Source organism: Protopterus annectens, chromosome 6.part0 (assembly GCF_019279795.1).
Source record: "Protopterus annectens isolate FY-2018-M chromosome 6.part0, PAN1.0, whole genome shotgun sequence".
Taxonomy (NCBI): Eukaryota; Metazoa; Chordata; order Ceratodontiformes; family Protopteridae; genus Protopterus; species Protopterus annectens.
In genome coordinates this window covers 847,617,219-847,641,763 of record NC_056737.1, presented here as the reverse complement: position 1 = coordinate 847,641,763, position 24,545 = coordinate 847,617,219, and the positions used below count along the sequence as shown (strand labels likewise).

Here is a 24,545-nt window from a genome sequence, read left to right as displayed (position 1 = left end):
TGTATTGAGTGCTGCATGTGCCGTAATTAGGTGTAGCATGTTTGTGTTTGGAAGGTCGCTGGTGTTTAGTTAGGGTTCTGGTGAGTACCTCTGCGTATGATGGTTTACGTGTTGAGTGCATAGTTTGTGTGGGATGTGTAGTATGTGAGCTGACTGCTCAGTGTTACTGTTCTGTGCACGAGAGAGCAAGGATTCCAGATTCTTAGTGTGGATGCATTTCTCACAAATTGTACTTGGGTGATTTAGGAGTTGATGGTTGTCAGTGTACATGAGGCAGTTGCTACACTGCTTCAGGATACCCATGTCAATCGGTAGGAGAGGTAGGAGAAATGGAGATAAACTGACCATCCATAATACTAGGTTAGCGACTACAGCATAAAGTATAATTTTGTGGAGTTTGATGGAGTACACTGACAAGCTAGGTAAGTTTTTTGATGCACTGTATATATATATATATATATATATATATATATATATATATATATATATATATATATATTAAGTGGAGAAAATTCATCCTACCTGTTGAGAATGTGAACTACATAGGCAAGAGTATATGCCTATATACTCTTTGTCAATAGTGATCATACTACTGATCCCCCTATGATGCTTACCTATGTAAAATATATTAAAAATAGGACAGTATTTTCCTGTAAACGATTCTAGATCTTACAAAAGTGTTCATAATAGCTAGTATATTAGGCTTGTAGCAGAGAAATATTGTCCATTGTATCAAGAATTCTAAGTAGACGGTAGAAACAAATCAGAAATGAAAGCAGTGCAACCATCTAGCTAGGCAAAGCTATAAGTCTCATGACTAATATTAAACATTATCCTTTAGGATGCGTGCAACATCAACATATCTATCTCCCTCTTTCTCCATTGCAGCAATCTTAGAGTCACCATTTGCAACTGACTAATGCCTGTTTCTCTGCTTCAGTTTACTTATTTGTAGAAGTATGTTCAAGGTGCTTTGCATTGTGGCATTTAGTGAATGGCTGAGTAATTAGAAAAGCACTGTAAATTTGTCTTTGATAATGACTGGAATAATGCTGGCGTGTACTGGCGTTTTGGTTCGTGCCTGTCTGTTAGGGGCATTTAGCATCTGGGACGCAAATTTATAGGTTTCATTGGCATGTGATTAAACCAACCAAAGGAAGATGCTCAGAAATGCATTAGCAATATTCTGCCCCCATCACCCCAAAACACAGGTGTAGACATAAACCCTTAGAAAGAAAAATATCAGCAGTAAATGTGAAAGAAGGCAGAGCTGATGATATATGCACTGATGAGGCAAAAACAAGTAGCACAGTATAAAAATAGATCATTTTAAGCAAAAAAAAAAAACAGTTACTGTTGAACAAAGAGGCTACTTGAGTTATTGGCGGTGGTAACAAAACACTGCTGACAGTGAGAAAAGACAGAGGAATCCATGAGAGACTACTGTCCAAGTATACACAAGCACTAAAATGAAGCATTCCCACCAGCAATCCCTTCTGTAGTATGTCCTAGTATACACAAGCACCAAAATGAAGCTTTCCCACCAGCAATCCCTTCAGTAGTATGTCCAGGTATGCACAAACAGCAAAATGAAGCATTCCCACCAGTAATCCTTCAGTAATATGTCCATGTATACACAAGCACCAAAATGAAGCATTCCCACCAGCAATTCCTTCAGTAGTATGTCCAAGTATACACAAACAGCAAAGTGAAGCATTCCCACCAGCAATTCCTTCAGTAGTATGTCCAGGTATACACAAACACCAAAATGAAGTATTCCCACCAGCAATCCCTTATGCAAAAACACCAAAATGAAGCATTCCCACCAGCAATTCCTTCAGTAGTATGTCCATGTATACACAAGCACCAAAATGAAGCATTCCCACCAGCAATTCCTTCAGTAGTATGTCCAAGTATACACAAACAGCAAAGTGAAGCATTCCCACAGCAATCCCTTCAATAGTATGTCCAAGTATACAAAAACACCAAAATGAAGCATTCCCACCAGCAATCCCTTCAGTAGTATGTCCAAATATACAAAACACCAAAATGAAGCATTCCCACAGCAATCCCTTCAATAGTATGTTGAAATATGCACTAACAGCAAGTTAAAACATTTCCCCCAGTGATCCCTTCAATAGTATGTTGAAATATGCACTAACAGCAAGTTAAAACATTTCCCCCAGTGATCCCGTCAATAGTATGTTGAAATATGCACTAACAGCAAGTTAAAACATTTCCCCAGTGATCCTTTCAGTAGTTTCACCAAGTATACACAAGCACTAAAATGGAACATTTTTTTCAAGTGACCCCTTGAGCAGTTTGCCCATGTATGCCCAAGTACTTCACTGACACCAAAGTGAATCATTTCCCTCAATGACCCCTTTACAATTCTATGTATGCACAAGCACTTTACTAACTCCAAAATTAAACATTTCTTCTAGTGATCCATTTAGTAGTATGTCTGTGAATACACTGACATCAAAATGAAGCATTTCACTCAATGACCCCTTCTGTGATATTTCTGTGTATGCAGAAGCACTAAAATGAAATGAAAGAAGTTTCTTTAAGTAAAGACAATCAGGAGCAGCCTTAGATCAACTGGTCCCCTAGACAAAAGGGCTCCACAGTGCTCTCCCACACCACCTGGTTCCCCATTCTGGTCTACCTACACCAAATAAATACTGGAAAAGCACCTCTGCTAGAGCGGCACCCTAGGCAACTGACTAGTTGGCCTATGCCTAAGGCCGGCTATGAAGACAATAATTGTACCTCCTTTTAAAATGTATGACAGTACATATTCCTTTTTTCCCACCCCCTCACAACTCTGTATTTTCATGGTAAATTGCTGCTCACTGGAGTATGTTCAGGGTCATTTACACATTTAGTATGCAAATGAGATAATTTTAGATTAATTTCTATGAAACCTACTGACATGCACATGTGTAATGCTCCTCATCTGTGTATGAAATGTGCCCCTATCTCTGATGCATTAACCATGTCAGGCTTTTGTAATGGAGAGGCATGTTTAACAAAACACTTTTTCATAATCATCCTGAAAGATGGAATTCCATAATCATATAGGATCATAGAAAGTTACTAGGCTAATGGCCCTAGGACCCTTACAAGCCTAGCCAAGTTCTATCCTTATTTCCATGATCAGCACCTATTGCCCCTGTCCAAGAGGGGTGGAACTCCTGGGGTAAATTTATGGTTACTCATCCAATTGTCCAGATTGCATTAGAAGAGGTCCAATCAGGTGCTCCGACCTGAAGTGGGAGTCTGTTCCAAAGGTGTGGTAACCTCTGGGAGACAAATATGTCCCTCCGGCAGGTTCTATTAGTGTCACATACCATGTTAAGGTTTTTAGAGCAAGTAACCTGTGTACCATTTGACTTATGGAGATGCAGCATTTCCAATAAAGCAGGATCAGAGAGTGCCTTGTACTCAAAGCAGAGATCATCTCTGAGTAGTCTGTATGAACAAGAATAAAGTGACAGTAATTTCAGAAGATCCACATAGATCAGATGCTGAAAAGACCTAGAATTTTCCTTGTGAGGAACTTTTATGGTCACTCCAATTGCTGCAGGTGCTTGTAATGGTACATACCAAAAGGGACATTGCACTCCATTATTGGCCTGATGAGGGAAGAGTACAGCAAGGTTATAACTCCTTTTTTTCCTGTAGGCAATGCCCTTACTTATTGGTTGAGCAATATAGAATGCCCTTCTTACCACTGTGGAGATATAGTGAGGTTGCTGTCAACCTGAGTGCCCAGGTCTCTCGTCACTAAGTTCGTACTTAAGATGTTGCTATTGATGTGGTAGTTAGCAGGAACACTGCTTTTGCCAAAAGGAATGATAATACAATTTTTTGCATTGAGGGCTAAGGCCATGACTTTGGTAGCAATAATTTTTGTGTAAGACCCTCTTATAGGATGTTGACATCATTTGGAGATTTTATGGCCAGTCCCAGTTTGCAGTCATCAGCTACAGACCTTCAGTTTATGCTTGTACTTCGGAGATATAGATTACAAACAGTAGAAGTCCCAGGACTAATCCCTATGGAGTGTCACTGGTTACAGTTCTGCTGTTGGAGGTGGATTTCCCCTATTTTGATTATATGGGTTATATCAGTGAGCCAGTTAGCGACCCATCTAATGATATAAGGGTTGATACCTAGCTGGTTGAGTTTGTCAATGATACCTGAGTGGAGAATAGTGTCAAATGCCTTGGCTAAGTGTAGGTAGGCTGTATGCACAGATTTCCCCTCATCCAGGGCCTTGGTGACTGTCTCGAAGAAATCCACCAGGTTTAACAGGCATGATTTCCCTTTGACAAATCCAAACTGAGTAGGGTCAAGTGTTTCTAGATTACCTATGTCTTTGCTAATAAGGTCCACGATAATTTGCTCCATGGCCTTGCAGATAAGGCTAGTCAGGTTAACAGGTCTATAGTTCCTGGGGTCAGTGGAAGCACCACCATTGTGCAAAGAAATAACAGGGGCCATTTTCCTTTCAGCTGGGACAAAGCTGGTGCTTAGCCTATGACTGAAAAAAGTACCCAGTGGTGTTGCTAATTCTTGTTGGGAGCCCATGTAGGATGCAGCCTAGGATGTTATCAAGTCCCATAGATGCTGTGTTGCTGGCCTTAGAGAGGGCACTAAGGACCTACTCTTTAGAGATACAAGGTAGGGAACAGGTGGCAGGGATGTCATAAGGTATGTATGTTAGGGACAGGCAAGTGAAGCTTTCAGAGAACCTGTCCGCCAACAGGTTAGCTATGTCCGCAGGCTCAGTATATGTGGTATCATTAGCTACCAGTTCTGCACAAATAATAAATATATATATGCATGGGTTTACTATCACATGTTCGATACTACTGTGGCTGAAAGTGCAGATATCCAAGGAAAATGTTCAGAAATCACAACACCGACCACAGTAAATGCCGAACTGAGCATTTCAGTGAAGTCGAATGTCGAACATTTCAACTTCACTGAAATGCTCATAGCCGCTGCACTCCCCCCACACACCCCCTTACTTATATATACAAACTCCGAGATTACACTACACTGAGGTAAGGGTATATTTCCCAATCCCCACTCTAGTGCAATCTGCACTACACTGTCAAATCTTGCTATAGCGGCTGTTCGCTATTGTAAGGTTCGACAATATAGTACTCGCACTAGTGGTTCTGCTACCTGATCTACACACATACATTGACCGCACACAGTGTGATCAACTATGTGATTGTAAACCATATACATAGCTATACTGTGTGTGTGTATATATAACTATATATATATATATATATATATATATATATATATATATATATATATACACATACATGTATAAATCAGAGAGAGTGAGAATGTGCTTAAGTTCTATTTGATATTTGTGATTTATCCTTATTTAACTACTTTCTCTTTGAAAAGACGGAAAGGGCAGGGACTTTCATGTATTTATTTATTTTTATGAATTCTGATTACATTGTTGTGTGTGGCATAATCCTGTAAATGGGAACTGGGAACAATTTTTTCATTATTCTAGTATTTGCCTTTTGACAACAATTGTGTGATCACTGAATTAGCGTATTTAAGTAACAGGGTATGTGAACGCAAGGCGCCAATCTGTTTTGCATTAATGGAATTAGTTAGTTGTCTTAACATATTTTACACAGTTAGAGAATTGTGTTTTGATGTAAATTAATGTTGTATTCCTGCCTTTGTCATTTCAGCCCACATCCAAGATTTTCTGGCCTATGGTCAATGAGTTCAGTTTTGATCACCAGTCACTATCCACATGGAGTACACATGTTTTCCTGCATCCATTAGGGAGTCGTCTGGTTACTTCAGTTTCTGCCTATCCCCATATCATGTGGGCTGATTGGCTAATCTATAATGTTGATATACATTGCAATTACTCTTGCCATATGGTTTTGGTAATGGCTGGAAAGGGTCATTAACAGGTCAGTTTAGTTACCCTGTTACAACTGTTAGCAGACAATCACTTACTCAAATATTTTGCATTACCTGAAAGTAAGACTCTTTTAGCCCTTTTATGTCCAGAAGGTAATCATCCGTACTTGTAAGTATATTATCCATTGATTCAGACCCATGAAGCCACTTGTCTTTTACAAGTTTTTTGTAATGTTGCTGTGGAAAGAAAATACATTTACTAAGTCATTTTACTACAAAAAAAAAATGAACAGTCATAGCCTCTGGAACTAATGCAGTATTTTCTTTTACTGATCAGTTATTTTAAATGTACCTTCAGTTTCTGAGATAATAGTGACTCCAACAGTTTTAGTCCATTTTCTTCAATATTGTTTAGAATCTTCAAAGATATTCTTTTGTCTTCCATGTTAGAATCTGCACTGCATTGCTCAAGGTATTTCCTATAAAACATACCATTGTTAAATAAAAATAGACATTAATGGTCATAAACAGTTTTCAAACAGCTTTTGCACGTAATGAAATTATATGAAAAACATGCATTGAGTAAAAACAAAACAAAGCATACATTTCAGAAGCTGTGTGGCACTTTAATCCAGTCTACTGATACTTTTATCATTGCACTAATTAAATAAATGTATTACTTCTAAATGCATTTTAAATTAATCATTAAGTACACCCTATGGCAACAAAAGACATACTAATAAGAAAGTGTTACTCTGCTCATGTAAGGCAGGAATCTGCATATATTCATAATTGTATGATAACTAAGCAGATTTAAAGAACTTCCCATAGTTTGCAGGCATGTTCCTTTTTTAAGCTTTCTGCATTGTCTTTGAATTATATAGGAATTATCAGTTATCATACTGTGCGTGAGTGGGAGTAGGGGGTACTTCAGCAGGTCATGGAAGAAATTACGGTAAAGTAACCACATTTTATCACTGATGCTTGGGTGTCTGAAACTGGTTGCATTTAGTGCATCACAGGCGGAGTGCAATGCATATAGTACAAGTTTAATAACACACTATAGTACAAGTTTCATAACACACTATAGTACAAGTTTCATAACACACTATAGTACAAGTTTCATAACACACTATAGTACAAGTTTAATAACACTGTACTGGGAAAGTCCAGAATCAGATAGGGCTGAAAGAGAAAATGCATGCCAAACATCTGCAGAACACACTCATGATTTAATTTAAACATTGCCTGCCATTAGTTTATTTTCCAGACAGTGCAGCTTCAGCCAAGCCATAGTTTCCACGACATTATCATAATTCACCGAAGTTCAGAGGCTGTAGATTTACTGCTGTTCTGATTATTGCAGCTGTCTCACAGTGCTCCAGTTCAATGTGAGCTTTATTAGTAATGTCCAGCATTACTACTACCCTCATATGTAAATAAATATACACACACATTAAATCATCAACCAGTAGAAAACTTTGCAAATGAAATACATAAACACAAATCCATGCCAGTTATATTATAAAACTGAAAGCTTGTTGTAGACCTTACTGCTTCTTTTAACTCTTTTTATTTAATGCAGGCATTCAGCATGGTGCCACCAAGCAACCAAGATGTACTGGAATTTTTGAGTGTGCAGAGACAAATCAGCTTCTGCTATGTCAACTACTTCATCTAAAGTAATTTTATTAAATACTGCAATGAACCAATCTTTCCTAATTAACAAACCAGTTTTAACCACACGTCTGTATGCATATCTAGTATTTCTGTATTTGCATTATTCTGTGCTCTCTGGTTATTAACAACTAGCGTGGCTGCTGTTAAAAGACATCTAGGAACGTGTCCTCACATTATCATATCTCAAAGTGACAGTGTTAGACATGTTGTTTCTACTCTAGAAGAAATTATTGGTTCATTATAAACCACCCCTATAAAGATGACCGTACAATAGTGTTGCATGTGTAATTTGTGAGAAATGGCAACAAATTTGTTATATCAAGAAATGTTTTCGGCAATAATAATTTAAACAAATAAATCTCACAGGTGTCTTAATGACTCAATACATCTAATGCATTTATGTTTAAACCGCTTGAATAATATTTTCACACCAACTATTACTGTATGTACAGTTGACTGCTAAAATGGCCCCTGAAAATGAAAAATTATCAGAGCTACTATCTGATGTTTTAGCTGATTGTGCATATAATTTTGTATTATGTTTCACACTGAGAATTAGTATGTATCACAGATCATTACAACAAGAAAATGAAAGCTAAAAGCATTTGAGAATAAGAATAAGGCCTGGATACAGGTTACAAATTTACAAACAGGGCAACTTCATAAAAACTATTACATTTACAGAACCCTTACAGAAATTCACACATGAAGTTTGGCAACAAACCAAGTTGCCCTGGGACATCTTCATGGGGGGCGGTTAGGTCGATATTAAGGGGGGGGGGTTAAGTGGGTGAGGAGGTGAAAGAGTTAAGTTGAGGTAGGGATAGTTGGGAGGAAATTAGATAAGGATGGGTGGGGCTTAAGAGGTTTAGTCTAGTGTAGCTGGGTAAGCAATCACATTTTGGTGTGAAGTTGCTACAGTGTAAGTTCAGGTCCGAGACTACCTTAGGTACTGCTGCGGTGGTCAGGTAGGTCTTGTGGCAGTGAAGAAGGAGGTAAGGTTAGTTAATCAAAGTTTAGGTAGGTGCTTGTATTGGTTTGTTGTTTACCACAGTGTCCTTGTCTGTGGATTGTTAGATCACTAGGTGGTCCATTTTGAAGGATTTAGGGTTAGGGCTGTGCAGGTGGTTGCCGCAGTCTGAAGATCCTAATGTTAGGCTTTGGTTAGTAACTTGGTTGGTTGATGGCTGCAGTAGTAGAGCGATTAGCGGAAGGCCGCTTTTCATTTTGGCTCGGCTGCCCCCCCCTTTTTTCTTTATTTATTTAATTGTCCATTTCTTAATTTTCTTCATAACTTGTGATGCTGTGCACAGTGGGGTGAACTGGGTGTATGGTTCTTTGGTTTAAAAGGACGGTTGTGGATCGGCTCATATTTCATACCCTCTGGTAGCTGGGCTGTGCTCAACGGACTCACAGGCTCGTTCATGCATTTGTTGTGTTTGCGGGCTTTTAGGCACTGGGGGGAGCACTTCCAGAGTGAAGGCCATCATTGCGGAGTAAGTGGGCTGCCTTTCTGGTCTGCAACCAGCCCTATAGAAATGGCAGGTTTAAGGATCGTGCACTCACAACATGAACTAGTTAGACCTTAGGAGTATGGGAAAAAATATTGTGAGGATGCCGGAAATGCCTTTGTGTCTACATCATGCTGCATCTGTTTGTATCCAGTTCGGTTTTGTTGTGAATTCAGGAAAGTTGGCGAATTACCTATTATAAGGGTGAAGTCCATTCCACACGTCAGTCCCATTTGAATAAAATCCTTCAGATGAGACTTTAAGTTCATGCGGGAGGCTTGTGAAGCCTAGAGGCTTTTGGTCAAAGTCCTTTGTGTCGCTTCTCTCCAGTCGACCGGGTATTGGAAGGCACTCTCTGGTAAACTACATAATATGGGTACAACTTATTTATTTCATAAGTGGGAATGGTATAATGCTTTTGTACTTAAAAATTTCACTGACTGGAATAATCTATTTTGGTTAAGCTTGTTATACATCATGGTTTGTGTGGCTTTAATAGCTTCTAATCAAAATTAAGTGAGTAAGGAAACAATAACTATTATTGTATTCTATTTTAATAATGAATTAATTGATCTTTTATTGAGTTGCTTTTGTTGGTTCAGGATTTGTGGAGGCATCTCTTGTGAGGGCAGGCAGGGGTTTTCATTCATTGATGTCAGTGCGGCCATTTTGGGTGGCGAGTCATTGGTGGGGATTCAGTGGTGGTTGTGGGGCATTGGATATATTTTATTTATTTATTTATTTATTTATTTATTTTACATTTGTTAACCGGGCTAGTCTGGCTGGATACATGTCCATTTTCAGCAGAGGCCCGAGGAGAAAAGCTCCACTAATAGACTACGACAATACATGAAGACTACTTAACTAAGTAGATCAAACTTTTTAACAGAGAACAAAACACAAACAAATCAAAATGTCCCAACAGAATACAGATTGTCTTAACTAACTTAAGTAGGTTACAGTAAGATTAAGATCAAAGTTCACGTTATGTGGTTGAGGAGATAAATTCAGGCACAAGAAAATACAGTTGAGTAAAGGATATCTGAAGTGTAGGTATGTAAAAATTAATCATTGATCAGAGGTAGAGGAGAGTGATGGTATTACACAGAGTGAAAAGAAAGCTAGTAGTTAGGCAAGCTAAAGAAAGCAGGTTAGAAGGTAAGGAGAAAAGTTGGTAGTAAAACTTAAGGGAGAAAGGGATAAGTGGAAAAGAAAAGTGTGGGTAGAGTATGTTTAGATAGGGTAATGGTATTTAATCAAGTTAACTGTTAAGAAAGTAAAGTTAAACAGGAGAGTGAGGTATATAGGCAGTGAGACAAGGGAAAAGGGTGAGGGACCAGAAAGGGGGTTAAGAATGTTAGTTTAGGTAAGAATGGGAGAGTAAAGAAAGAAATATGCAGACTGTTCAGAGTAATAAACAGTAGTATGCTCAGTCAGGGTTAGAGCAGGGCAGAGCCAGTGGATTTGTAGGTGGTTTTTATCTGTTTTTGAAAAGGTGGCATGATGTTAGGGAGGTCAGTTCAGTGGGAAGTTTATTCCAGTATGAACCGATAGTGTTTGCAAATAGGGAATCACCTGATTTATTATGAGATTTCAAGGTAGTCACTAATAGTTTGTTGGCTGATCTGAGTGTCTTGAGGTTCTTATAAGGTGTAATGACATTATTTAGTATAGGGATGTTGGAAGGGTAATGGAGAATTTTGAAGGTGATGACTAGTTGTTGTAGAAGTATAAGGTTTGGGAGTTCAAGCCAGTTGAGTTTCTTTAAGTTTAGACAGTGGTGAGTTTGGAAGGGTGAGCCAGTGGCAAATCTGGCTATACTGTGGTAGGCAGTATTCAGTTTCTGAAGATTACTCTTAGATAAGTTGACAAAGGAGGGGAGGCGAGGTTAGTGTAGAGATAAGGTGAGTTTGGGCTAGGGCTACTCGGGAAGAGGCAGTGAGATAGGGCTTTAGTCTGTAAAGGGCACCAATCTTTTGTTAACAGTTTTGATAGTTAAATCAATATGATGGTCGGTTAAGCTGGTTATCTATGGTGACGCCTAGGAGTTTGGTGCAGTTGTCAGGTTGGATGATAGTGCCATTACAGGATGTTATAGAGAAAGAGATAGGGGTGGATTTAGAGGTAGGGGTAAAAAGTATTAGTTTGGTTTTGGGATTCAGGAGGAGGCAGATATGTTGAAAAAATTTTCTGCTGCAGTGAAGACTGCTTGGGTGGTGGAGTGGAGTTCTTCTGGGGTAGGGGCTGAGCAGATGAGAGTAGAATCATCTGCATATTGGATGCATGTGGATGTAGGTAGGGAGTTGGGCAGATTGTTGATGAAAGTGGAGAAAAGTAGGGGCCTAGGATGGATCCTTGTGGGACACCAAGAGTGACAGGGAGTAGAGTGGATAGATGGCTGTCCCACAGTACAGCTTGTTTCCTATTAGTTAAATAGGAATTGAACCACTGTAAGGCTAGAGAGTCCAGCGAAAGAGATTTTAAGGTATCAAGGAGAAGTTGATGGTTAACCATGTCAAATGCCTTTGAGAGGTCTAGAAACAGTGGAAGAGAATAGGTTATTATTACGATTTGTATTTATGGTATCAGAGAAGGAAAGAAGGGCAGTAGTAGTGCTGTGGTAGGGTCTGAAGCCATGTTGAGAGTCTACAAGCAAGTTGTTATTTAAGAGATAGTTTAGGAGTTGGTGGTGAATACAGCGTTCCATTATTTTCGATAGAGGCGATAGGCGTGCGATAGGTCTAAAATTGGATAGTTCATTAGAGTTTCCACCTTTGTGGAGTGGAATGATGTGAGATTTTCCAGCAGGATGGAATTTTGGATTCTGTTATGGTTCTGTTTATTAAGATGGATACTGGGTATGCTATTTCTTTGCAGCTAATTGAAGGAATTCAGCAGGAAGTTTGTCAGCTGAAGGTGTACAGGGTTTTAGTTTAGACAGTAGTTTCTGTATATAGGTAGTTGAGACGGTTTCCAGTTTTAGCGTATAGGTATTGCTGGGGATGGGAGTAGTTTGGAGGGTGGAGTCATAGAGCTTGCAAGTGAGTTAACAGTTTGAGAGAAGAAATTGTTAAAGGTGTTGGCTATGATGTTAGGTTGTTCTTGTGCTAAGCTAGCTGGGGTAGGTGTTTTGGTATTGCCTGGATGGAGAAGTTTATTAATTCCTGACCAGAATTTTTGGGTTTTGGTTGTGGTTTTGTTGGTATTGGAAGTTATAGTTTTTTTATCTAGGATGACAAGTTTCTTTGTTTTGTTTCTTAGATGTTTGAAGGTCTGATGGTCAGTGGGGTTTTAGTGGATCTCCATATTGACCATGATTTGTTTCTCATTCTCATAGTTTGTTTAGTAGTAGCAGAGAGCCAAGGAGCTGCTTTGGATCTGATTTTAACTAGTCGGGATGGTGCATGTTGGTTTAGAATTTGTAAGAAGGTATTGTTGAAATGCATAACTGCATCATCTATTGGGAGGTATTTTAGTGTAGACCAGTTATATTGTTTGAGTTCAGTTTGAAAGGATGACAGATTGAATGCTGTTCTATTATATTTGGTCCGATAAGTAGGTTGTTTAGGGATGTTGCATTTTTTTTTTAGTGATAAAGGTAAGGAGGTGGTCACTAATATTGTCCGGGAGTATGCCTGTATTATAGGAGAGGGGATTGTTGTTGGTAAGTATCCAGTCTAGGATTGTTTGTTTGTGGGTGGATTTGTTTATTCTAGTAGGAGAGTTAATGGTTTGGTGAAAGTTAAAGAGGTTAAGGTGTATGGTGGGTTTGGGGATATGCAGGAGTTCCAGTCGACATTAAAGTCACCTAGGATAATGGTTTCCTGGGGAAGGTGCTAGAGATCCAGCAAAGGATATTTTCTAGGGTGTGGATGTTCTTGCCTGGGGGGATGTAGGAACATATTATGTTTATAGATTTGGTTGTGTTGATTTGGAGTTTGGTGCATAGCATTTCAGCATTTACTGGTGTGGGGAAGGAGTTAATTAAAGTTAGCTGAAGTTGGGATTTAAACAGGAGGCCACCCTCCACCTTTTGTTAGTGCGGTCTAGTCTTAAGGTACTATATCCTGGGGGTGAATTCATTGTCTTTGTAGTAGGTTTAAGCCAGGTTTCTGTGAGGCATAGGATATCAAAGGCATAGAAATCAATTAAGGCATGGAGTTGAGTGATTTTGTTGTTAATGCTACGGATATTAAGATGAGCAATTGAGAGGAGTCTGAGGAAGAGTGTGGGTTAGCGTAGGTGGTAGTTTGTATTAGAGGGCTTGGGTTTTGGGGTGTTGTGGCCAGGGTGGTGATGGATATCTCCATATATATCCAAAGGAGTTTGTGGTGGTTGTAGGGTTTTGTAAATTTGAGTGATATTGGAATGAGTCTCTTAGAGGTAGTAAGTAGGTAGCGGTGGGCTTTATGGAAGAGAGGGGAGATAGGGACAGGTTGTTAGTATGTTAATGTGTGCTAGTTTGGGTAGGGGAAGTGTAGTAGTAGTATCTTTGTTTGAAGATGGAGTTTGAAGTAGTATGAGATTTTCATAGGAGGTAAGGGTGTAGTAGAAAAGTAGAATGTTTAGGAGAAGGAGAGGTGAGAGAAATTTTAGGGTAGAGGGCATAGTTATATAGAGTAGGAGGTTAGAGTTAATAGGGTAGTAGGGAAATAGGAGGTAAGGTATTAAGAGAGGGTGTGGTGTAGGAAGTGAGGTATAAGATGGTGGATATGATGGAGAAAATGTTATAGGTTGGTGAGTAATTAGGGGTGTGTCTAGGGAAGTATAAATGTAGGACCCTGGGGTGGGTGGGAATTGGGGGTAGGGAGGGGCGGAGTGAGCGTGAGCGGAGCGGGAACAACAAGGGTGAGAAGGTGAAAGAGTAAGTCCGTGAAAAGTAGAAGCTGAAAAACAGGGTCAGAGAGGTATGGTAAAGAATAGTTGTGGGAATAGATATACAGAAAGCTTATGGTAAGGCACCACCTAGTGGCCAGTACTTTATTGCAGCAAATTGTTCACCTACAGGGGGTAGCAGGCTACAGGAGAGGGGGAGATAGGCTAGTTAATAGAAGAGAGTGAGCAAGCTGGATATAAGGGTTAGTTAAAAGATAAATGATAAATGGGGGTTGTTGGCTGCTGGCTAACCTGAGTGGGAAGCTTGCCTAACCTAGGAGAGTTTTAAACATTAATATTAGTACAATGTTCTAGTAGCTGTTTCAGCACATACTTTCACTGTCTTTTAACAAAGGATGGTCTCTCAGGGAACTGGTAGGTAAATTCCTAGTTTGGGCTATTTTTCAGAGCCGTCCAGCAGGGTGAATTCTGGTGTTTTAGTACAGGGATGTACTGGATCACAGGTTTCACTGTCTTTTAACAAAGGATGGTCTCTCAGGGAACTGGTAGGTAAATTCCTAGTTTGGGCTATTTTCAGAGGCCAGCAGGGTGAATTCTGGTGTTTTAGTACAGGGATGTACTGGATCACAGGTTTCACTGTCTTTTAACAAAGGATGGTCTCTCAGGAACTGGTAGGTAAATTCCTAGTTTGGGCTATTTTTCAGAGGCGTCCAGCAGGGTGAATTCTGGTGTTTTAGTACAGGGATGTACTGGATCACAGGTTTCACTGTCTTTTAACAAAGGATGGTCTCTCAGGGAGCTGGAAGGTAAATTACTAGATTGTGCTATTTTTCTGAGGCGCCCAGCAGGGTGAATTCCGGTGTTACAGTACAGGGATGTACTGGATCACAGATTTCAACGTCTTTTAAAAAAGGATGGTCTCTCGGGGAGCTGGTAGGTAAATTCCTAGTTTGGGCTATTTTTCAGAGGCGTCCAGCAGGGTGAATTCTGGTGTTTTAGTACAGGGATGTACTGGATCACAGGTTTCACTGTCTTTTAACAAAGGATGGTCTCTCAGGGAACTGGTAGGTAAATTCCTAGTTTGGGCTATTTTTCAGAGGCGTCCAGCAGGGTGAATTCTGGTGTTTTAGTACAGGGATGTACTGGATCACAGGTGTAGGTCAAGCACCCGAGCAGGGTGCACAGCAGCCAGGTACAGGGCTGGGTTTGTTTTCTCTTTTGGCATGTTCGTTGCCATTTACCTGGTTTGTGGGCAGAGTTGGTTTTGCATGGCATGTTGGTTGGCAGAGGCTGATTTCTGGGGTTGTGAGATGCCCGCAAATGTTTTTGCTGCTCCTTACAAAGCTGTAGGCAGAGTATGCATTTTGTGCATTTGTCCTACCAGTTGGTGGGCGTTTGTATTGGTGGGCTTCTGCTCGTGGATGGGAGGAGCAATCTGGGGGGGGTGTCCAATAGCTGCCAGTCTGCAGCTGGAGGAGCCATGACTGTTTAATGTCAAGTGCCAGAGGGAAACAAAAATTAATTTTGGAGGTTGGATCGCAAGGGTTCCAGGCCTGTACTGCTTGCCTGTTCATGGGCGGTGAGGTCATTGAAGGAAGTTATAATAGTATGCTGCACCATGTTTCTTGATGTATGTATATGTGTGTTTGTTTCTTTATTTGCTTACTTTTACTTATTGCTGAACACAGAAAAGGTTTCTTGACCCTAAGCCTTTTAAATATAAAGACAAATCCTTGTTGCTTATGCTGAGTAGTTCCCTTGTAATTGACTAGGCACTAATTCTGGCCACTGGCCGGTGCTCCATGTGCAGAAATTTGTAAATATCATTATAGGCGTAACTACAAGAGAAAGGAACAAATTTGTTAGGTAAACTGACGTAAAACAGGACCCCATTAATAAGAAAACAGATGTAATGTTTTGTAGAGGAAATTCTTTTAAATGTTTGCATTACATGAAAGAGTTGATTTGAAGCCTTCTGTATGTACGTAGATGGAAGAAATTATGTTTTAATTTGAATCTTAAGTTTTAAGCCGTATTATCTTAATATAACATTTAATTGGGTTAGTATAATGGCTTGCTTATATCATAGTGCTTTGTATTTTAATTTAATTCACAGTGGGTTCTAGAAAATGAATGCATGCGTGTTGTTCTACATCTACTTAAAGGAAGGTAATGTATTAGAAACCTGGGCTTTTGGCCAGAAGTTATTAGCTGGGAGTCAGAAAGCCTATGACTCCTAAATCGTGTTTTAGATGATAACCTGGGGAAAGGCTGCAGAACAAAGCCAGACTTTTTAGTTTTAACATCAATATAACAATTACTATTTCACCTTATTTCTGTAAAATACAAAAGTCTAGGAAATGAATATGGTAAAATGGTGAAGGGAAGCTGTCTGTAGGTCTTGGCTTTGCTGAAGTGGGATTTCAAAAAAAAAAAAAAAAAGGGAATAATGTCTTGCTGCAGACATTCACTTCTTGGACAGACTGCAGCTGTACTTTCAAACTATGCAGGGATGTCCTATACAATCTAGCTGTATCAGCAGTATTAAGACCAGCCTTGCAGTTAGGTCACTAGAAGCAGCTGAATCCATGCAAATATCTTGAGTGATTCATACTCAATATACACCCAGATTACTGCCCAGCCTTCATAGAGGGATAAAGCCCTGGGAACGACCCAGGCAACTCAAGCTTGACTTGTAGCTCAGGAACCTGAAGTTGCTGACAGGGAGGACAAAAGTACAGTTGTGTACACTTACCATAAATGTAGATGTTCAAGTGTATTCACTGTTGCAGTCATCACACTTGGGTTATCCTGCCAGGGTTAGCCCTCAGTCAGCCCAAATACCAGAAGCTTAGTATTTCTGCGTCGGTTGCTGTCGCTCCAGGACTGACGTCAGGTAGTCAGTGGTATAAAAATAGACAGCTGATGCCATTACATCAGTTTTTCTTGCCCCAAATGTCAGGAGCCCCCAAATAGGGATCTAGGTTATGGTGGAATAACACCACCAGTAGAAAGTAAATACCAAATAGCCCTGTAAAGAGTGAGGAAGACAGATATATATATATATATATATATATATATATATATATATATATATATATATATATAGAGAGAGAGAGAGAGAGAGAAAAGGGGATGGAGCGTGGGAAACCAGGACTGCAACACTGAATACACTCTAACATGTACATTTATGGTAAATGTACGCAAGCTGTACTATGATGTTCTTCTTGTTTCACTGTTGCAGTCATTACATTTGAGTTATCTGCTTGCAGGTAGCCCTCAGTCAGCCTGATTAACAAAGTCTTGGGTCTTGAGTCAGTTGCTGTCCCTTCTTCCATGACGTCAGGTTGTCAAGGGTATAAAACATGCAGCCAATGCCATTACATCAGTCTTTCTTGCTGTGCGGTGCCTGAAGCAAAAGCAGTTCACAAGTGCCAGTCGGCCGACTCCTGAAATTTTTGATTTCGAGTTTCAGAACCAAAGTTTTCAACTAAAGCTAAGTACCCCATCGGGAAAACTTTTTCTTGCTCCTTATCGATGTCAGTAAAAGTTAATAATTGCATTACTTGTGGAAAGCAAATACCTCATAAAGATTTTCATTTGTACTGTATTCTTTGCCTAGGCACTGACCACGATGTACCTTGCTGTCGGTTTGTGCTTTATTTAATCAGCGCACTATCCGTTGTCTGTATATTTCTGCCTCTAAATATTTCAGTTCTTGGTTTAATTATCCAGAAATGTCATCAGTTAGCTATCCAACTACTGGGATTCCAAAAAAATGCAAAGATAAAGACAGAGACAGGCCGCTGAGGTCCAAAACTGCTGACGACGCTTCTCCTAAGCCAGTTACCAGTTTGCCGGTACTCAGTGAGGCCCTTTCGCAGCCCCTGATACCTGCTACTTCTGATTCATAGGCCTCTACTGAGACCCATGCAGAGTCTGGTATGCTGCGAGATGCTTCAACAATGGAATCTGCGTATGTCTCAAGCTTGGATGGATCCGGAGCCGCTGTGCATGCATCGGCTTCTGAGGGTGTATTCAGGCCTACGGACTTGTATATTAAATCAACGCCTCCTTCTTTACTTAGGCCTAAATCTCAATCCATGTCTAAAAAACCAATGCCCAGGCCACAAGCTCAGGCCTCTAGGCCTAAAAAACAAATGATAAGAATGGCTGAAGATCTAATAACTCTAATCAGGGGTAACCAACCCCCCCCCCCCCTCTTCTAAGAGTCCTAGGACTGAAGTTGATTATGAATCTTCTGATCAGGATTCTGGTTTTTCTGACTCTTCTGATGATCTGGATTTGCCCTTACCTACTTATGAGGATTCTGATGCAGAGGACTCTATTCCCTCTGCTTCCCCCCTGAGGATTTTTCTTTTGGGGAACCTTACATACTCTAAGGGAGCATTTCCACTGGGAAAGCCAGGATTTTTCTGATTCAAAAAAGAGGCTTAGGGATTTCCTTCTCCTACCTCAGCATAGGCCTTTAGCTATTCCTCCTGTACTAGACATTGTTGATAATGCTTTTTCAGAATCTAGTTTGGCCCCTGATTCCCTGCCTCCTGCTCCCAGAAAACCTGACAGATACAGAGTCCCTGAGTCCCACAAGTTCCTTTTCAAAAATCCTATTGCAGTTCCAGAGACTGTTTCACAGGGGCTCAAGGGCATTAAAGCTTCTCCTGCTAAAAAGCCTACCACTTCTGATAGACACTCCAGGACGCTGGATAGATGGGGTAAGAAGGTTTACACTTCTGCAACCTTGGCCATTAAGAATTTAAACTGCCAGTTTCATATGTTAAAATATCAGCAACATGTTATTGGACTGCTTAAACAGAAAATGATGTTGATTTCTGACTGTGTGGAAAATAAAGAATTACAGGATTTAAAGCATTCTGCCGAACAAGTTGGAAAACATACTTTGCAATGTGGTTTTGATTCATTAGAGGCCTCTTGCAGAGCTGCTGTTACTGGGTCTGTAATCAGAAGGCATGCTTGGCTTAAGGAGCAATCTTTGCCTGATCATGTTAAAGCTAAATTGTTGGATGCGCCTTTAAGTCAGGATCGCCTGTTTGGCAACAAGGCTGAGAAAGTTCTTAAAATGATGGAAGATAAAGCTAAAATCTATGCAAACTCTGAAAGATATTTTACAAGTTCAACCTCCTAGATTTAGTAGGCACTGGCCCTCTAAACATTGGTCCTTTCCAGCCTCTTCCAGGTCTTCTCAAGCCAAACCCAGACACAGCAAAACCCCCAGGTTTCAGTCCCAGGGATTCACAGAACTAAACAGTGGGGGGCCTCAACTTCCACGTCTGGGAATAATAAGACTTCCCCCTATGGTAAACTGTCTCAATGACTTCCTTTTAAAATTTCTAAGCACTTATCAACTGACTGCCCCTTTGGGGGGAAAGATTGCTCTTCATGTAAAGAATTGGGAACTCATTACCCAGGACAAATGGGTTTTAAATACAGTGTCCCAGGGATACAGATTTCATTTCCACACGTTACCAACACCAAATGGGTGGCCAGACCACCCCCAAATCAGTGGGCAGAGGCCCAAAAACAAGTAATTTCTCTCTTAAGCATGGGGGCTATTCAACTGGTACTAGAAGAGGAAAAGGGACAAGGTTTCTACTCAAGACTTTTACTGGTACCCAGAAAAGACAATTCATGGCGTCCTATCCTGGACCTGTCTACTCTAAACACTTTTTTGGAGACTCCAAAATTCAAGATGCTGACTCTTCACCAATTACTTCCTATGCTAGGCAAAGATGTCTGGTTGGCAACATTAGATTTAAAAGGAGCATACCTGCACATCCCAATCAGGGAATCTTGCAGAAGATACCTAAGCTTCAAAGCAGGCTACACACCTGTGCACTGCCCTTTGACTTATCTACTGCACCCAGGGTATTCACAAAGTGCCTAGCTCCAGTTATTGCATTTTGCAGGCAAATAAATATTCAAATATACCCATACCTGGATGATTGTCTAATTCAGGCAGAAAGCCAGGACATACTTTTGAATAATCTGGCCTTTGTAAAAAGGGTTCTAACTTGTCTGGGGTACACCATAAATGAAAAGAAATCACACCTGGTACCCTGTCAACAAATTATATTCCTGGGAGCAAGCTTGAATACAACTTCCCAGATGGCTTACCTCACTCCAGAAAAGAAAATTCACTTGACAACCTACTTCAAACAAGTGGCCACAAAAACCCTGCTATCTGCAAGACAAATACTGCAAGCCTTGGGATTCATGGCCTCCTGCATTCTTCTAATTCCATATGCAATACTGCATATGAGGAAACTACAGTGGTATCTAAAAAGCCTATGGTGTCAATATTCTCAAGACCTAGAAACAATGATTCCTATCATACCTTGCCTACGCCTAGAGTTCCTTTGGTGGGCAGAGGCCTGCCACCAAAACAAGGTACTGCCTTTCACATCACCCCCTGCCACCCAAACCCTAACAACAGATGCATCAGACTATGCATGGGGGGCTCCCATGGCAGGGAAGTGCATTCAGGGCAAATGAAACCCAAGTCAAATGCACCTGCATATTAATCAAAAAGAAATGTTAGCTGTACAGAATGCTCTGACAGCCTTCAAGGACCACATTCTTCCAGGACAACTAATGGTAAAGATGGACAACACCACTGTTATGTGGTACATAAACAAGCAGGGGGTACACATTCTTATCCCCTCTGCAGACTAGCCATGGCATTGTGGAACACAGCCTTGAGCTACCAAGTGCACCTACAAGCTCAATTCCTGCCAGGAAAATTAAATACACTGGCAGATGGACTAAGCAGAAACCTCATGGACCCACATGAGTGGAAACTGGAACCAAGGATTTTCAGCATGTTGACAAGCAAATTAGGGAGCCCAGATATAGACCTGTTTGCCTCTCCCCAGAACTACCAATTGGACAAATGTTGCACAAGGACTCCCCACAAACAAAGTTAAAAAGTGGATGCTCTGTCCTTCAGCTGGAAAAACCTATCAGTCTATGCCTCCCCCCCCCCGCCTCTGTTCTCCAAAGTACTACTAAAAATCAAACAGGACAAACAAAGGATGATTTTGATTGCTCCATACTGGCCGCGCCAACACACTACACAGTGGGTCATGATTATCTCCATGGCACCTGCCACAGACTCCTTCCCTGCTGTCTCAGCAAGAGAACCAGATTCTGCACCTTCAGCTTTCAACACTGAACCTTGCAGCCTGGCAAATTACTTAATCTCTCCTTTACCATCCCTCAGCAAACCTGTGAGGGATATCATTTTAGAGGCAAGGAGGCCGAGTACTAGAAAATCTTATGCTGAAAAATGGAAAGGATTCTGTGCCTGGAACCAATCTCAAGGCATGAGCACAGCAGCTCCCAATTTACCTCAGATATTACAATACTTAACTGAGATGCTGCACAAGGGCCTGTCTTTTTCCTCCATTAAAATCCATGCCTCAGCCATTTCAGCTCATTATACCACAGAACCTCCCCTCTTCTCTCATCCACTGCTCAAGCAGTTCCTCAGAGGAGTCAGAAATTTGAGACCACCCAGGAGAGCTCCACCCCTGCATGGGACCTTAACTTTGTCTAGGAGAAACTCACTCTGCCTCCTTTAGAGCCAGCTGCTACTGCAGAATTAAAATTTCTTTCTTGGAAAACAGCTTTCCTTTTAGCAATCACTTCAGCTAGAAAGGTATCTGAATTACAAGCCCTTATGCAGTGGAGCCTTTCATCATCTTTCATGTGGACAGGGTGTCCCTCAGAACCAATCCATCCTTCATGCCCATGGTGGTATCCAGTGTGGCTCTTAATCAGTCCATTCATTTGCCAACCTTCTTTCCCAGTCCACAGAATAAAGGGGAATGGATACTGCATTCCTTAGATGTGCACAGACAACATAGATTCTACTTGGACAGGACTAAACCTCAAAGGAAATCTGAACAACTGCTGGTGGCATTTGCTGCAGGGGGGAGAGGGGAAGGCTATGTCAAAGCAAACCATTTCTAAATGGATAAGCCATTGCTTTAATTTCTGCTATAAGCACCATGGAAAACCTATCCCCCAGGGGATCAGACCTCATTCCACCAGGGCTGCATCTACCTCTACAGCCTTTCTCAGAGGTGTCCCTACCAGGGACATCCTAGAAGCTGCTACCTGGAGTTCTGTACATACTTTCACCAAGCATTATCATTTGCCAATTTTCTCTAAATCCAGAGCTGGCTTTGCCACTGCAGTCTTGCAGGGCCTTATAGCGGGCCCTAATGCTATCTAAATTCCTCCTCCTAACCATAGCTTTGGGAATCTACCCAAATGTAATGACTGCAACAGTGAAACATGAAGAACATAGTACAGTTGTGTACATTTACCATAAATGTAGATGTTCGAGTGTATTCACTATTGCAGTCCTGGTTACCCTCCCTCCAGCCCCTAACTTCTATTGGCTGTACCTCTACTTTCCTTTTACTATGCTTAAAAGACTTTTTGGTGTATTTGCTTTTTTGTTGGAGGTATATTGTTGTGCTTTTATGTTTACTTGCTTCCCATTAGGGGGGCACCTGACATCTGGGGCACGAAAAACAGATGTAATGGCATCGGCTGCATGTTTTATACTCCTGACGACCTGACATCATGGAAGAAGGGACAGCAACCGACACAGGACCCAAGACTTTGTTAATCAGGCCAACTGAGGGCTACATGCAAGCAGATAACGCAAATGTAATGACTGCAACAGTGAATACACTCAAACATCTACATTTATGGTAAGTGTACACAGCTGTACTTTCTTTGTGTTTCACTGTTGCAGTCATCACACTTGGGTTGATTCCCAAAGCTGAAGAATGGGTGGAGGCAGTCATGAAGAGTTGGGGCTGGCTAGTATGCCCTGCAGGACTGCGGTTGCAAAGCCTGCCCTGGATTTGGAAAAGATAGGCAGGTGGTAATGCTTGGTGAAGGTATGAGCAGAGCTCCACGTTGCAGCTTCCAGGATGTTCCTGGTAGGGACCCTCTCTGAGAAAGGCTACAGAGGTGGAAGTTGCCCTAGTGGAATGTTTTTTGACCCCCTGTGAGGGTGGTTTCCCATGGTGTCTGTAACAGAAATGGATATGGTGTGCTATTCATTTGGAAATGGTTTGTTTTGATATGGCCTTGCCCTCCACCCCTGGTGCAAAGCTGACTAGTAGCTGGTAAGATTTCCTAAAGGGCTTAGTCCTATCCAGGTAGAATCTGAGCTGTCTGTACACATCTAAAGAGTGCAGGATCCTTTCCCCCTTACTTTGAGGTTTAGGGAAAAAGGTGAGCAAATGAATAATTGGTTGAGAGCCACACTGGACACCACTTTAGGCATGAAAGTAGGGTTAGTCTTGAGGGAGACCCTGTCAGCATGAAAAATGATGAAGGGTTCCACAGCCATGAGTGCTTGTAGCTCAGACACTCTGCTAGCTAAAGTGATGGCCAGAAGCAAGGCTGTTTTTCCAAGAGAGGAATTTTAACTCTGCTGAAGCTGCAGGCTCAAAGGGGAGTAGCTTTTCCAACACAAAGTTAAGGTCCGAAGCAGAGATAGGGGCTCTTCTGGGTGGCCTTAGGTTGTTAGTGCCTCTAAGGAACTGCTTGATGAGTGGGTGTGAAAAGGGAGGTGGCTCTGTGCTGTAATGAGCAGAGATGGCACAGGCATGGATTTTAATAGAAGAGAAGGGTAGGCCTCTGTGAAGTAGGTATACTAGGTAATCGAGGATGAGAGGTAAGGAGGGCTGTGCTTGTTCAGCTCCTTTAGCCTGGATCCAGGAACAATAACTTTTCCACTTGTCAGCATAGGATTTTCTAGTGCTGGGTCATCTGGTTTCATGTATAACATCCAGGACATGCTTGCTTAGGCTGGCCACTGGTGGAGGGGTCAAGGAATAAGCCAGGCTGCCAGGTTCCGGGTCTGCAATTGTGGAGGCAAGAACTCTCCCTTCTGCTGAGTCAGGAGAGTTGCAATCTGAGGGAGGTGCCATGGAGGCAATGGTGACAGACTGCGCAGTAGTGGGTACCAGTGTTGGTGTGGCCAGTCTGGGGCAATCAGGATTGCCCTTGATCTTTCCTCCCTTATTTTGAGTAATACCCTTGTAAGAAGAGGTAGAGGGGGAAATGCATAGATCAAGAGGTTTACCCATAAGAAGGATAGGGCATCCACTTTCCAGCCCTTGCTATGAGGTTCCCTGGTGTAGAATTTGCTGAGCTGGTGGTTGTTGTGGGAGGCATATAGGTCCACCTTCCGGGTACCCCATTTCTGGGTTATGAGGCTAAAGGTGTTGTGGTTTAATTGCCACTCGTGTGGGTCTAGGAGATTTCTGCTTAAGTAGTCTGCCAGAGAGTTTTGGTTTCCTGGCAGGAATTGTGCTAGCAGGTGAATATGCATGGCTGAGGCCATGTTCCAAAGGGTCATGGCTATCCTGCAGAGTGGGCAAGAGTGGGTTACCCCCTGCTTGTTGATGTACCACATCACTGTGGTGTTGTCTGTTGTGATTAGTAGAGGCCCCACAGAGAGTAGGTGTCTGAAAGCTGTCAGAGCATGCTGAACAGCTAGCATCTCTTTTTGGTTGATGTGCAGATGAA

General features: G+C 41.3%; 1 protein-coding gene across 1 annotated transcript in view; it reads right to left on the bottom strand.

The window, feature by feature from the left end:
* Positions 1-24,545, bottom strand: part of TNFAIP2 (TNF alpha induced protein 2) — a 101,171-nt gene that overhangs the window by 26,537 nt on the left and 50,089 nt on the right. The window contains exons 8-9 of the mRNA XM_044073585.1: positions 6,272-6,398; positions 6,034-6,156 (exon numbers count right to left, since the gene is read on the bottom strand). Of these exons, the coding sequence (XP_043929520.1) occupies positions 6,034-6,156; positions 6,272-6,398 (250 nt within the window). The remainder of the gene's footprint in view (positions 1-6,033; positions 6,157-6,271; positions 6,399-24,545) is intronic.